This window comes from Mobula hypostoma, chromosome 2 (genome assembly GCF_963921235.1).
Source record: "Mobula hypostoma chromosome 2, sMobHyp1.1, whole genome shotgun sequence".
In the NCBI taxonomy this organism is placed as follows: domain Eukaryota; kingdom Metazoa; phylum Chordata; class Chondrichthyes; order Myliobatiformes; family Myliobatidae; genus Mobula; species Mobula hypostoma.
Window position 1 is genome coordinate 226,654,339 of NC_086098.1, and position 16,525 is coordinate 226,670,863.

Here is a 16,525-nt window from a genome sequence, read left to right on the forward strand (position 1 = left end):
TAAAAATAATTTTGGGCGTCGGTAAGGTCAAAGGGAGGAAAGAGAGAGCGAGAACCATTGCGTACGTCATCACTGAACATTTAAAAATATTTCTACAGAGCTTTAATTTTAGTTCTGACTACGCGCCCGATCGAGGGCTGCAAGCAGTCATTTAAACAGACAGATTATGTTTATTTATTTTGTGGTTCAGGCGCGGAAGTGTTTCGCCGGCTCTCCCCCTCCCCCCACCTCCATCCAAGATGGCGGGTACGTGAGCTCTTCTGTCTCGGGTAGCGGCTCTTTCAGACCCTTACTCCGCCCTTTCTAACCACCTCTCCCTATTTTCACCTTCTCCGCACAGGTCTCTCTTTGTATTACGAGGACTCCCAGGACGATCTGGAGGAGTGTGAGTATCGGGTGATTATGAGGCTGATTATGATCGGGGGGCCCCGCTCTCAGTTCCACCTCCTCCGGGTGGGTAGGGGATTGCGGAGGTCGGCACCTGACAGTTGTCTCCACCCCCTTTTAATATCTAACGGGGCTGATCCAGCTGCGCAGGATGCTGAACTGCCACTGTTAACGGCGCTGACCCCATCTCACGCTGTAAACCTCTAGTTTTATCATCTGGATTGGGGATAGGAGGTGGGAGAGGCAGTGGGTGTTGCGGTTTTGTGGATTAAATGTTCGGTGTCACCACTGATTGCGATGTAAATAGATGGCACCGCAATAACCTCTCAGCCAATTCTCACCCTGTCTCCCCTCCCACACCAGCGCTTCCCAGAATAGATTCTGTGGAAAAGTCTGGTTTCCGATTGCACCGTGAACTTGAGGGCATTAATCGTCATAGGGACATTCTGAAGCTATTCAAATGGGAAGGTTTTGTTGATGACTGAGCAGTTGCTTTTTTTGAGTGTTTCTCCATTTTAAACACCTCCACACTGCCCATGGATGATGTCAAATCGAGTGGGCGAATGTACTTGACGATAAATTGGCCCGATTTCCAGTGCTTATTTTTATTTTGAATGTAACGGGCTATGAGAACAAATCGTTGAAAGATATTTTGGAGAGAAGAAAGAAAAGCTTTTCTCATTGCTTATTGAGTTTCTTTATTAAGATTTTTAAAAAATATTTCATAGTGATTTTGGTGATTACCTGAAATAAAATAGTTGAATTTATCTTCAATGTTAATACAAATCCTTTGCAGTTGGTGTCATAGTAATGGATATATAGACTGCTTTGTACATTATATCCCTAAATTATATGACAAGAAATTAATTTACTGTTATCAGTGCCCAGTTTATACTGACTTACCTTTGATTTGTGTTAATTTAGTATGGAAACTAATGCTGAGGGAAAATTACACAAAATAAGTACTGTATATCTGATGCATAAAACAAACTGCTTTTGGGGCTTGGCAGGTTGAGCAACATCTGTGAAAGCAAAGGGTTCGTTTTATAGAGGCAGCGCGCACCCCGAGCAGTGAGAGTGGCGAAAAGCGAAAATAGCATTTGTTTGCGAGCCGTTATAGAGGCAGGGCGCACGCCATAGCTTTGAACTGCGTGAGATTTTCACTACAATTGTCAGTGCTGCAATGATTGCAGAAAAGTATGACTAATTTTGGAAGGGCACATAGGTTTAGGGAAGGTTTGCAGGATGTCTTGAGTGCCTACAAAGAACTGTATGATAGAAAATGCGTGAACTTTCCAGTGTGCTCGCTGTCTTCCCGATTCTGGTAACTGAAACTACACTGTACATACATTAGTTCTACTTTATATAGGCTGTATATTTATCATTATCATTACTGCTTTTACTATATGTTAGAGTTATTTTAAGTTTTGTGTGTTATTTGTTCTGATTTGGTAGGTTATTTTTTGGGTCTGGGAACGCTCAAAAAATTTTCCCACATAAATTAATGGTAATTGCTTCATCGCTTTACGCCATTTCAGCTTACAAAAGGTTTCATAGGAACACTACTTTTGGATAGCGGGAGAAACCTGGGTCACATTTTTGGCTGTTACCCTGTATCAGGATAGGACAAAACATAAGTTCTCCAGCAGTTTTTTTTGTTCCAGATTGCAGCATCTACATTCTCTTACATCCATTAGTTCTTATGCATTTGGCAGAGTAGTAAGTATATATTTGAAGACACATCAGGTATTGTGCAGTGACCTGTGATAGGTAAAGATTTTCAAGTAGCAAGTAAAAGATCCAAATCACTTCTCTTATGGAGTACATCAGTTGAATACAGTTAACTTCCTCAGGGATAAAACACCATGATTATTCTGGATCTGACCTTGTGTGCTGTTTGTGTGCAGTTTGCAGTTCCCTCTGGTGTTCCAGTTTCCTCATAGATACCAAAGGCATATGGTTGATAGATTAATTGGCCACTGTATACTGCTCCTAGTGGGTAGGTGAGTGTAGTATGTAGCTGAGATGAGGATGTTGAAAAGGTTCAAGGGTTCATTTATTATCAAAGTATGAATCCGTATACAACTCTGAGATTCATCTTATCCAGATAGCCACGAAACAAAGAAAAGCCATGAAAGTCGTTCAGAGAGAAACAGCAAACTCCCCCCTCCACCTGCACAAAAAAAGAATGACAACCCGATCATCAACCCCACCAACACTCCTCCCCCCGCACAAAATGCAACAAGAACATCTGCACAAAAATAAGCGGTTTTGTACACTATCTGGAAGATGGTGACCGAGGAAGCATTATACATGTGTTCCCTCCTGACCGGGGGAATGGAAAATGGGGTTAATGTAGAATGGGAGAATAAATGGTTTTGATGGTCAGTGTAGAAGTACTGATAAGAAGAGGGCTACATTGCCAGTGAGATGCGAAACAAGGGTTTAATAGTCTGTCTGTTCAAAGGAATGACGAAGAGAGTGAATTCCAATGTCAGCCAGCAGGTTGTGTTGCAACTCATGCTTGCACATTATTGTTGGATGCAAATTGCCTATGTACTTGCACTTCAAAGAATAATTAATCAAGACTTTGGAACATACTGGGGATCTGAAAAAATGGTTCCTTGTTGAAATTTTTTTGCAAAACTTAAATTTTTTGATGAGTGTCTGATTCATACAGTTGGTACAGTGAGCTAGCCTTTCAGTTGTTGCAGCACATACTGATTTTGCTGGCAGCTAAACTGAATAGTGGAACCATACTGGACTATTAGCTCTTGCTGGTCCTCTTGAGGTCAAAAGCAGATAATGGGAGCACAGATGGCTGAGGCATTGCTGGATGCGAACTAACTTCTAAGAAGTTGTGAAAGCCTATTTGGTAAGGGACTTAACCAAGGTTGTCTCAAAAAAGGTTTCCTTATTATGTTCTGGATGTTAGAATATATCTCTGTTATTTGACATTCTGGGTTTAATTCTGTGTTTCAACAAGAATTCCACAAGAATTTCTGGACTAAACCCACTTCCCCCACCCAATTATTTCTAACACCTGGGGGCTTTGCTGGTGTGTTTGTGTTTGTGTTTGCAAAACACTCTCTTATCCTATGGCATTAAAGGTTTTACCTTGAGCATAGGTTTTGTTTTGAGAAATTGTAGTTTATACCCTGTATTGCACAAACCTTTCTTGTGCATTATTTAAACATTAGAGGTTGTGACTATTTGCGTAAACTTTAAAGAGGATATTCACTATTGTTCTTGACTTTCAGTTGGGTTTGAAGAATACAACACAGACAATGATGGAGAAAGGATAACGTCATTCTTGGATTTGCCAAATCAAGAAGAACTGACTCCTCTTTCTAGATTGGAGAAGTATGCAGCTAGTACCAATGTCTTTAACAGGTAAAGCAAGCTTGCTGCAGAGGATTGGGCAGTTCTGCAGAATTGTAAACTGTACACTTCCAGTCCAAGGAGTTCTGCTTATTCAGTAGATGGCTGTTTGAATATGCCTGGCCCGGAGATTTGATTGTTTTCGTATTGTTCTGTCTTGACAGCTAAGTACTAATCTCTAGTTGTTCAAAGTAAAATTTATTATCAGAGTACATACATATCACCACATACAACCCTGAGATTCTTTTTCCTGTGGGCTTGTTCTTCTAGTTGTAGATTTGGTGTGTGCAGTAACATGGGTTTAAACTAGTGATGCCAAGTAAATAGAGATTTTAGAACAAAAATAAAGTTTTTAAACTAAACTTCTTTAAGTTAATTGGAGTTTCGATCACTGTTGCACTATAATTTTACACTTATCATAAAGCAGAAAGAGGCTTTTTGGTCCATTGAATCCATGCTAGCTCCAAGAGGAGCAATTGCAATTAGTCCTATTACCCCATTTCATATTTCCCTGTAGCCCTACCACTTATTCTCTCACATATGTCCATCAGTTCGACTATGATCATTTTTTGTCTTATACTGTATACTGTAGGATATTTTATAGTCAACAACCAACCTACCAGCATGTCTTTGTGTTGCGGGAGGAAGATGTGCCCCCACCTGTGCCACCTGCTTCCCCCCCCCCAAAGGAAAATCATGTGGTCACGGACAGAACATGCAAAGTAAAGTCAAACATCACCTGAGGTCAGAACTGCCCAGATCCCTGGAGGTGTGAGGCAGCTGTACTATCCAAGAGTGTGCTACCCTAAAATGCCATTTTTTTTGAATGGTCCAATGATACCATTTTGTATTTCACATGCACTACAGGACTTAAATCTTCCATTGTGCTCAACCTCATGAGAGAGGGATTTAATCCCATCTCTCCTCTTTGCATCAATGCCTTGAGCCTCATATCTCTGTGTTCCTCCAATCCTGGCATTTTGCACAGATCCAGTTTATTTTGCTCAATCATTATTGACCACCTGGGCATCACGGTGGGATAGTGTAACATTATTACAGTGCCATTGACTCGGATTCAGTTCCACCATTGTCGGTAAGGAGTGTGTCCATTCTCCCTGTGATGTGTGGGTTTCCTCTCATATTCTAAAGACGTGGGTTCGTAGGTTGGGTGTAGTTGGGTAGTGCGGCTCATTGGGCTGGAAGGGACTGTTGCGATGCTGAATTTAAGTAAATAAAAATATCTAGTCCATTAGCCAAGATAACATGGTAACTCTTATTGCTAAACTTGCATTCAATAGCTTTTTTCGCTGTCTGTCACTTTCTCTCACATTTTGTTGTGCTCTTGGAGGAAATCTGCTATATTTACCCAATTTGGCCTTTATTTGACTTCAGGTTCACCAGAGTGGTTAACCGGCCTTCTAAAATTGCCCAAGATATCATGTAGTTGTGTCGTAAATGATTTGTTGAATCGGCAAGAGAACTATACTGAACAGTTCACTGTCATCAACCGAGGCACCAATTTGGATACATTTGCCAAGTTTTACTGTAAACATTTGGTTATTTGTGGTCCCAGTTAAGAGAGCTGTTGCATTGTGTTGTGTGGAAATAACCTGACATAGTCATCCTTGTTGAGTCATAACTTGCAGCCAATGTGCTAGACTGATGGCTTCACATTGTGTGGTACATTCTGCTCCGCTGGCAGAACAGGCTCAGCAAAAGGGGTGGGACAGTGTATAAAAATGAGAGGTAGTGTGCTTGGGAGTCTTCTATATTGAAATCTCAGTTCAAACACGGATGATGAATTCCTCTTTACCACCTACTGTCCTCTTTCAGCTGAAGAATATGTGAATGTGTATGTTGAAAAGCACCGAGAATAGCAGATACTCAGAATATGCTCTCGGTGTGGGATTTCATTGTCCACCACCAAGACTAGTTTGTTTGTACCACCACTGACTGACCTGAATGAACACAACCACTACCACACTTCTTTTGGAGACTTCATACTGAACACAAGTCTGCCGGAGGCCGGAGACGGTCTATCCTGGGCTAGAGGTCTGTGTATGTGCATGGGGTGGTGGGTGGTAGTGGGGGAGGAAAGGGGCTTGTCTTGCTGTTGTTGCTCGGTGTGTTCTGTGTCATTCTGCTGAGTACGATGGGCCTGTTATGTTTGCACTGGAGTGTGTGGCGGCACTTGAAAGCTGCCCCCAGTGCATCCTTGGATATGTTGGTTGTTAACGCAAACAACACATTTTACTGTATGTTTTCATGTATTTGTGATAAATAAATCTGAATCAGAGAATACTCTCCATCTTATATAGCACTACGTTATAGATTCAGATTGGATGTGGCAGCACAGCACTGTGGACAAGCAGCAGCTAAAGTGTATCCACACGATGTGACCTGATGGCTTGGCACAGTCACAGTTGTCGTCTGAACCCTTAGTACCTAGGTGGCACATGGGGCCTCTTTCGGTTTCTGTAGCAGTAAAGATTTCACAAGGTAGGGTTGCTGGCCCTATGCCCCAACCCCCAGCCTGGAGGTCCAGGTGCTGTATTCGTCCGGCCCTTCACCTGGAACCTGCCCTGCAAGGTTGAACCTACCAGGGACTGAAGTCCCAGCTGGTATAGCTCCCAGGATCATTAAGGCACACAAACCTCTCCACCACAATAAGGAACAGCACATAGGGAGGACAGTCACAGTACACAACGTATAATTATTTCATAGCTCCAGTGATCCAGATTCAATTCAGACCTCTGCTGTCTCTTTGACTGTGGATTTCTTCCAGGTGCTTCATATTCCCCTCACAACCCAAAGATCTGTTAACCGGGCAAGGTAGATTGCCTGTGATGTGGGTGAGTGGCAGGAAGATCATAGGGTTTTACATGTGCATGTGTGAGAAAATATTTTACAGGGAAAATAAGTGGGGCAACGAATTGCTGTCTGAGAGCTGGCATGATGTGGTCATCTCCTTTATTAATTGAAATACTCCCCTCGGGATTGAACCTTGCTCAATGAGAAGTGCAGAGAGGCATGCCACAAGCAGCACCAGGCACATTTAAAATTGAGGAGCTGACCTGGTGAAACTTCAACACAGGCCTGCTTGCAATGCACAGATCAGTTTGAAGCTCTGCAGTCCTGTCACATCTAGTCATTAAGCAGCTAAAAGAGTATCCCCATCCTCAACGGTGACTAGGGTATGCATGTTTAAGCTAATGACTAAGGATGAAGTGTTCACAACCACGTTCAGCCAGCGATGCCAAGTTGGTGATCCACCTTGGTTTCCTTTTGAGACTCCACCATTACAGAAGCTAGTCATCAGCTAATTTGATTTGTATTATATCAAGGGATGGCAATGAGCACTGGAAGTAGTGTGAGACTGGGTAACATCCCAGCTGTAGTACTGAAGATCAAGCTATGCCATTAACCAGACAATTATAGTTTGAACACTGACATCTTTGTACGTTAACACAAGAGATTCTGCAGATGCTGGAACTCCAGAGCAACACACAGCAGATCAGACAGCATCAATGGAAGGAAAAAGGTTTTGGCTTCTTCCCCTTTCCTTTCCAGTCCTGATGGAAGGGTCTTAGCCCAAAACATTGACTGTTTCTTCCTTTCCATCAATGTCCAACATGCTGTGTTCCTCCAGTATTTTGTACTTTTCCACATTGTTGGATAGTTGCTTGGGTATATCCTGTTCACAAATCCATTTGGGCGATTATCACTCATTCTGCTGTCAACTGTCAGCAAAGTGGTGAAGGGTGTTGTTGAGCAGGATTTGCTCACCAATTTTCTTGCTCACTCTTGTCTGATGCAAAGAAAAATGATAAAATATTTGTAGGTTTCAGATTTCCATTTAGTACAGAGAAATAATGCTAAACAAGGACAATATTCAAATTCCCTACAGACTCTATGGCATCACTTCCAGTGACCATTTTGCTGTATTAGGTTGGTAATCTAACATATTTTATCTTTCACTTTCACCCTCAGACTTCAAGATCATAGAAATATTTAGCATTGAAACAGGCCCCTTGGCTCATCAAATTCATACTACCAATCAACCACCCTACATTCCATTTCATTCTACCCATGTACACATTAACCCTCCGAAAATTCTGCGACTCACACACAAGACTGGGATCAATTTACAGTGGCTAATTAATCTACTAACCCACACGCTTTGGGATATGTGAAGTAACCAGAAAACACACACACTATAAAAGGTAAACTCTACACATTCAGTACTTGAGGACATGATTGAATAGATCCTTAGCACTGTAAGGTGGTGCTACTACTACATTGTGTTTGATCTTGTATTGATACCTAACAATGGAATTTAATCCAGATAAGTGTCAGGTGATGCATTTTGGGAAGTCAAATGTATGAGGAAGGTATACAATAAATGAAAGTACTTTTAAGAGCACAGATATACTGGAGATCTTGGTGTTAAAGTCTATAACTCATTGAAAGTGACCTTAAAAGGGGATGGGGTAAAGAAGGTGTAATGTATGCTTGCCTTCATTGGCTGGGACATTGAGGATAAAAGTTGGGAAGTCATGGTGCAGCCATAGAACAGTTTGGTTTGGCCACATTTGGAGTACTAGAGCCATAGAATAATACAGCATGGAAACAAGCCCTTTGATTTAACTAGTCCACGCCGTCCACAGCATCCTCCTTGCTAGTCCCAGTGGACTCTGTTTGGCCAATAAACCTTCAAGTTCTTCCCCTCCATGTACCAATCCAAATGTGTCTTACATTTTGCAGTTGTACCAGCGTGGACCACTTCCTCTGGCAGCTCATTAGAGGTACTCACCACCCTCTGTGTAAAGAATTTACCTGTCAGGTCACTTTTAAATCTCTCCTCCCACCCTCCCATCTTGTATATGTGTCCTCTAGTTTTGGGCTCCACAACTTTGGGGAAAAGCTCTTTACTGATTATTGTGCACTCTGTAATAAGGATATGGAGACTTTGAAGGGGGTGCAAAAGAAGTTCACCTGTATTGGATGGTGTTAATTCTCAAGGGAGGTTGGACAAACTTGGATTCTGGGAAGATCTGACAAAAGTTTATAAAATTATGGGAAACAGTCAGATATCTGTGTCTTTTTCCCAGGTTGGGAAATGTTAAATACTGCAGAAAGAGGAGTCTAAAGGAGATATGCAAAGTTTTTTTTTTGAATGTAGAGAATGGTAGGTGCCTGAACGCCCTGCCAGGAGAGGTAGTAGAAGCAGATTCGATACCAACTTTTCAGAGGCATTTACAGCCAGCGAACAGAGGGATGCTAATGGGATTAGTAAGATTGAAATCAAGGTCAGCACATGCATGATGGGTTGAAGGGCGTGTTCTTGTTCTAATGACCTGTAATACAGTAGTACATTTTATTTATTCTCAATTCCATTTTTTGTCTAGACTAAGCTATCCCTTATCACCCTTGTTTTGTTTGCAGACTGAGCTGATCTTTACCTGGCAGTTTCACACTGATTAACTTGCACTCTGATAGGTCCTTAATGGAACACATGCAACCATTTGGAATGATGCAGTATTAGAGACTTTCAGTTTGAAGAAAAACAGTGGAATTTTCCTAAGTGTCCTGAACAATGTTTTTCCACCATCTTTAACAGACATTCTTAAATTACTGTGGGATTATTGGTGTGTAGAAATTGACTGGTGCACTTCCTGCATTGCCTGACCCTGCTGAACAATTTGAGATGTTTTTTTTCCTCTATCCGTCGATGAGGAAAATGGGAATGTTTAAAGGAAATGTACCACAATATACTTATCGATCCTGCAATGAATTCCACATAGATAGAGTATATCCTTTTGAGCCGATACAAAATGGGCTGTTTTTCAGATACTGCTCTACCTCAGCTATACACATTCCTGGTGGCCCTCTGGGAATTCTTCCTTATTTTCATTCTTTTTAAATTCTCAGAATGACCAGCTGTGAAATTGCATTATTAAAATTTAATGGCGTAAACAACCAGAATCAGGTTTATTATCACCGGCATGTAAAGTGAAATTTGATAATAAACCTGATTCTGATTCTGATTGGTTACTCCATTAAACAAGAGACAAAGTTTCAATTTGTGGTATAATTAAGCTTACAATCCAATGAATCAACTTTTAAATCCAATCTGTTATTGGATGGTGTAGTTGATCTATACTTAATTTGATTGATTGTTTCATCATTGATTTTTGATTAGGTTTGTGCATTTTTTCATTTTTCTTTGTTGATATCTTTACTTCTTTTTGTTCCTTTTTTCCTTTAAAATTTTCCATTGTCTGAGAAGATTATTTCATTAAATATTTATTTGAAAACTGTGGAAATACCAGAGCAGGTTTGAAACATTTTTTGGCCCATAAAAAATGCCCATGGGGTGTTTTCTGGTTGGCTGCCGTGATTAGTGGTGTTTCACAGGGGTCAGTGTTAGGGCCCCTTCCTTTCTCGTTATATGTCAATAATTCAGATGATGGAATTGATAGCTTTGTGACTAAGTCTGTGGATGATAGGCAGGTAGTGTTGAGGAAGCAAGGAGTTTGTAGAACAGGGGTTCCCAACCTGGGGTCTACGGACCCCTTGATTAATGGCAGGGGTCCATGGCATAAAAACGGTTGGAAATCCCTGCTGTAGAAGGACCTAGATAGATTGGGAGAGCAGACAGAGAAGTGGCAGATGGAATACAGTGTAGGAAAATATATGGTCATACGCCTAGCAGAAGGAATAAAGGAGCAGACTATCTAAATGGGGAGCCAATTCAGAAATCAAAGATGCAAAGGGACTTGGTAGTCCTCATGCAGGATTCCCTAAAGGTTAACTTGTAGGTTGAGTTGGTGGTAATGAAGGCGAATTCAATGGTAGCATTTATTTCAAGGGGACCAGAATCTATAAGCAATGTTGAGGTTTTATAAGGCATTGTCCATATCGTATCTGGAGAATTGTGGGAAATTTTGGAGCCCCTTGTCTAAGAAAGGATGTGCTGGCATTGAACCTCCAGAGGAGGTTCACGAGTGATCCGGGGCATGAAGGGGTTAACATATGAGGAGCATTTGATGGCTCCAGGCCTATATGCACTAGAGTTTAGAAAAGAATTAGGGGTTTTCTCATTGAAACATCAAATATTGAAAGGTACAGATAGAGTGGGTGTAGATAGGATGTTTCTTATAGTGGGAAGCCTAGTACCAGAAGGCACAGCCTCAGAATAGAAGAACAGAGCCCTTAGAACAGATAAGGATGAATGTCTTTAGCCAGAGGATGGTGAATCTGTGGAATTCATTACCATAGATTGCTGTACAGGCCAAGTCATTGGGTATATTTAAAATGGAGATTGATAATAGGTTCTTGATTTCTTGATTAATAAGGACTTTAAAGGTTATCAGATGATGGCAGGAGAATGGGGTCGAGGGAGATAATAAATCAGCCATGATGAGGTGACATAGCAGACTCTGGGTTGAATGGCCTAATTCTGCTCCTTTGTCTTATGGTCTTATAATACTGCTGTTTGTAGCATTTTCTGTATTTTTGTTAAAAATAAGGTTATGACCTCTTGCATTACTTTCTTTAAGAGCGGGTTCTGAGTTTTCCTTCTACGTGTTCTGTCAACACCAAGTGAATATTTTCTTCCCACCCTAGCCTCCAGTACTTTTCCAATACAATGGTCATTTTGCTGCTTGCTTTTCATTTCTAAAAGAGGCCTTAAGACCTGTCACTTCACCTCCAAAGATGTTCTAAAATTAAGCTGGGAAAAGCGGGAGGCAAGATTTCTGCAGTCCGAGGTTTCGTGATGCACTATTACTGGTTAATTGTATGTGTTAAAAGATAGTCTGAGATAGCTGTATAGTTTAGTATAATTTAGTATAGTTCAAAATTGTACAGTCACTTGTTCTGATCTAGTGACCACAATTTGGTTCATCTCCTGTCAAATTGAAGGGACAACTTGACTTTAGACTGTAGTAGTTCTTTGGGTTAACTGCAATTCCTATTAAGCAATGGTAATAAAGTCTGGCCTAATTAATCTTGTTGCTTTTTAAGATTAGTAATATCTGAACATTAGAATCCTGTCTGAACTTTGATTGGAGGTTTTGAAAGGATAGATGAGTCTAAGATTGGGATCTATTTGATGGAACTGGGGAAGCTGATGGAAAATGGAATAAAACTGTAAGCTGTGAGGGCTCCGAGCTCATTAGGCCCCTGAGGAGACCAATCATTGATACTCTTGCTCAGAGTTCTTCAGCGCTCCGATTAAAAAAAGAAAGCACCTTTTATTTTACACTGTTCTAGCAATTGAATCTCTCCGGAATTTGTGTTGGGTAGTTACAGTGTTTTTTCTATCACCAAAAAGATATATAAATGTTAAGTCCATGGTATTCATTAGAAATGAACTGATTAATAACAGTACTGCTACTTCTGTTTTTTTTTGTTGAAATCTAAGTTTGGGTTGTGTTTTGTCATTGGATTTAATTTAATGGTTGCCCCTTTTGTATCTCCAGTTACATGTGTAACGTATAAAGTAACTAAACAAGCTTTAGTTCCTTTGTTGGGTTGGAAAGATAAAAGTAACATAATGAGAGGTTTTTTAAAATCTGAGGAGACTTCATTTGGTTATAATCATAATGTGATTTTCCTTAATGAAAGAAGTCTGCATATTTTGTTTGGAAAGATTTTTTAACATTTTACTTGAGTCAGATTAATAAGTATGTGTGTATGTGCTTTATATATTTAAAAAGCTTGAGGTTATTGTAAATGAAGTGTGTCACTTTGTAAAAGTTGGACTAAAATATCTTTGAGAAGAAAAGTGACTAAAACAATTAGAAAATGTTATTTGTTATTTATTACAAACATTGCTCCAGGCAAGAGTACGTGCTTTGACATGTACGATATAAAAGCAGATTATGACACAAAAACCAAAATAATCTGGAAGACAGTTAGAATAGGCTGACTGCCTCAAGTTGAAATTTTCTGTGCTTGAAAATAATTGCTACCAAAATAATAAATAATTTTTGGGCTGCATTTTTTATCTTGAACAGGCAGATTGTTGCTCGAGGGCTCTTGGATGTTCTGCGAGCTTTTAGTGATGATGAGCAAGATTTCACGGCTGTTATGGAGACTATTGTTAGACTCTCTGATGATACAGGTACGTTGTTAATTAGATTTTTTTTTCAACGATGAGCCAGTAATTTACAAATGAAAATGAAAAATGCTGGAAATTCTCTGTTGCAGATCAAAGACCCTGCATTGGATTTGGAAAAGGGAGAGAGAAAAACTAATTATTTTTGCATTGCAAACAAACTGGTTGGGGGGAGGAAACAATGGAAAAGACAAAGGAAGCGTCTGCGATGGGACCAGGCTAGTTAAGTGGGTTAATGGAAGTATTTAGAGGGCCAGGATGCTTCTTTGTGTTATATAATGCAAATAACAGCCGTGGAGCATGCTGTTATTTAACATGACATGCTCAACTTGTCAAGCTGTGCTAACAGAGAGAGAAAAAACTGAACCAAAATTACAATGGATGACTTGCAGCAGAAATGGCCAGTCCTGATTCAGACTGAGAAAACAAGCTACTTACTAATAGTTGGAGCAATGGACACAAAATGGGACTCAGCAAGTCAGGCAGAATCCAATGAAGGGGAATAAACAGTTGGTGTTTTGGGTCGAGACCCTTTATCATGTTGCTGAGTTCCTCCAGCATTTTGTGTATGCTGCTTATGATTTCCAGTGTCTGCAGAATCTCTTGTGTGTACCTGCATTTGAAGAATTTCATATTGACATTGGAAGGTTCTAATGTATCCAAATGGAAAATATGTTGTTCCTAAAACTTACATTGCCCATTGCTATAACAGTGTAAGAGTTCACAAACATGTATGTCAGAGGAAAAGTAGGATAGAGAATTAAATTGGAGGCACAGGAAGCTCAAGATCATTCCTGTGGCGTATAGACTTCACAAAGCGATCACCTAGTCTGCTTTAGATTTCTCCAATTTGATGTGTATTGTGAGCACTGAGCTCCGTACACTAGTTTTGAAGAAGTACGGGTGAACCACTGATTCACCTGGAAAGGCAGTTTGGGTTGCTAGATGGTGGAAAATGAACAGGTGTTGAATCTTGCAGATGCAAGGAAAAGTGCTGTAAGGTAGGAAGTGGCTGATGGGTCTGAATGTTGTGAAGGGAACAGTCCTTTTGAAACAATGAAGTGGAAAGGGAAGAGAATATATCTGATGGTGGAAATAACAAAGGACGATCCATTCAATATACAGGCATGTGGGCTGATGTTGTTCCCTGAGCCTTACCTTGCTCTGTCAGTTTGTTATTACCCTTATTCTCAACTTTGCATGCTGCTTGTGAGTAGCTGCTTGGTCAAGAGATGATTCACAATTTTCCTATTTTATTTTCCTTCTAGCAACCCAAGTAATATTTCAAGGTGAACTAGCAATTTTTATGCACTAGTTCAAAATGGTTTTCAATATTCACAATAGCAATCACATTGGAGAAACCAAATGAAGACTGGGTGATCGCTTTATGGAGTATGAGGTTCACAGGAGTGACTGAGCTTCCTATAATCTGCCACCATAATTCTTTATCTCAGTCCTGCTCAGACCTATGTGTCTGACCTCCTGCATGATCACAGCAAGACCTAATGCAAGCTTGATGGTGCGGTGATTTTCAGGGTGCGGCTCACATTCACTGCTCATTGAAGCTTAGTGCTTTACTTTCTTCCTACATCGAACAGAGCTTCAGAATGACAGCTGCTCTGTTTCCTTTAAGAACTTGACCATTTGAAGATATGCCAATAATTACTTCCAATGGTTATTGGCTTTAAGTGATAAAGTTAATATTTGAAGAAATACAGACCTTATATATTAAAGACATACTGTACTCACAAATAGAATTGTAAGAAACATTCACGTATCTAACTAACTAGCGGGTATCAGTTTAGTTATCTGTAACACATTGGCATAGATGTAGTAAGAGCCATGTATTTTCTGTCTGTATTTCACTTTGTGGTGTGTTTTTTATGATAATCTGTCACATGGGTTGAGGGGGCGAGGTAGAAGCAAATGAGTATAGTTACGTGTTCATGCTTTGTTGTCCCTTTAGTATAGTTGAGAGATAGGGCAACCCGGAATTGATATTTTTTTGTTAACCGCTAATTACATTTAGTATCGCTTAGTCATATTGCTAATTAGAATGCTAATCATGCTATTATACCTCTTAGTATTGCTAATAGGAATGTTATTAGACTATTAAATCACTAATTTAATTTAATTAGTTTTATAACCACTGCAAGATTGTTTAACTTTGCTGGTTTCATAATAAAAGATTAAACACACCTCTTTTGCTTTGGATATTCAGTATTTGGAAGTGCGTCATACAGTGTCGGTTACCCTGGCTTAGTCTCAGCAGTTTTAGTTTGTTTTCAAGTAACTACAGATGACAAACAGGGAACAGGGACAAGGCACACTTGGGTTCTTTTCGGTTTGTCAGTTGCACTGAATGATATGCCACAGGGATCAGTGCTAGGGCTTGAACTCTACAATTCAAACAAATGACTTCATTGAAGAAGTAGAGGTGCAATGGCAAGTAAATGTGCAGATGGTAAGATTAGTAGAAAATAAGTGAGTAATTAAATGAGTGGTCATAGGTCGATCACACATTTAATGTGGGGAAAAATGAGAGATTGTTTATTTTGGAAGGAAAGCTGAAGAAAGATCTATTGCAAAGGGATCTAGATACCTGGTATGATTCATTAAAGGGTGGTATACAGTTGCAGTAAGTAATTAGGAAAGGTAACAACGTTATTGTATATCGCAAGAGGAATTGGGTATTGGAGAGAGGCTGTACTTTGGTTACATTGATGAGATTACATTTGAAGTAACGTGTGCTGCATTGCTCCTCTTAAGCCTGGATGTTATTTAGAAGTGGTTTACTGGACCAGTGCATGGCCTGCCCTTTGATCACTCTTACCGAAAAGAATGATCTCTCACGTTCCTACATTAAGCTCTATTTATTGGGATTTTGCCCATTCACTCAGCCTATCCTTGTTGTGGCAGGCCCGCCCATCAATTTTAATGCCTGTACAAAATGTGGATACCTTAACCTTACCCCTCCTTCAAGTCACTAACGTAAATAGTTGAGGTCCAAGGACTGATCGTTGGAGCAGTTTATAAGTCACATCTCTCTATTTCAGATAATGACCCATTTAGTCTAGTGGGAGAGAGCAAGAGTCCTTGGAGGGGTGCGTATTCATGTGTGTGACATACTGCTGGCCTGCAAATTTAGAGAAGGAAGTACAAAATTCATGTATAACTCTGCAACTTTCACTGCAATGAGAGGTCTAGCAGAGTAAAGGCAGTCCAGTCCAGTCCTAAGAGTATTGAATTAGGAGGAGAGAAAAGGAAAACTGAAAACAAATTTTATTTCCCTGTCCCACTGCAGGTTCTTTCAAACTTTCTTCTATATGTTTAATACATTAATTAATATACTATGGCAAATTAAGAGCAAGAGTAGATTTTTAACTCTTCGTGTGTTTTAAGAGTTATGTGTTATAATTTGTTGGCTGTAGAGGTATTACCTGATCTTAATGTACTTTCTCACCTACAGAGCCCACTGTACGTGCTGAATTAATGGAACAAGTGCCACACTTAGCCATGTTCCTCCAGGAGAACCGACCATCTTTCCCGATGGCTTTTTCTAACTATCTGGTGCCTGTTGTTGTTAGATATCTCACTGACCCCAATAACCAGGTAAGGAAGCACAGCTGCTTA

General features: G+C 40.1%; 1 protein-coding gene across 2 annotated transcripts in view; it reads left to right on the plus strand.

The window, feature by feature from the left end:
- Window positions 1-217: 217 nt before the first annotated feature.
- ppp4r1l (protein phosphatase 4, regulatory subunit 1-like) overlaps window positions 218-16,525 on the plus strand; it is a 90,092-nt gene continuing 73,784 nt past the window's right edge. Inside the window, exons 1-5 of one of the 2 annotated variants that reach the window (XM_063041582.1) lie at window positions 218-246; window positions 341-385; window positions 3,648-3,780; window positions 12,792-12,898; window positions 16,362-16,504. In XM_063041582.1, coding sequence (XP_062897652.1) covers window positions 240-246; window positions 341-385; window positions 3,648-3,780; window positions 12,792-12,898; window positions 16,362-16,504 — 435 coding nt within the window. In that variant the 5' untranslated portion in view covers window positions 218-239. The remainder of the gene's footprint in view (window positions 247-340; window positions 386-3,647; window positions 3,781-12,791; window positions 12,899-16,361; window positions 16,505-16,525) is intronic. The other variant, XM_063041581.1, reaches the window with a different exon arrangement.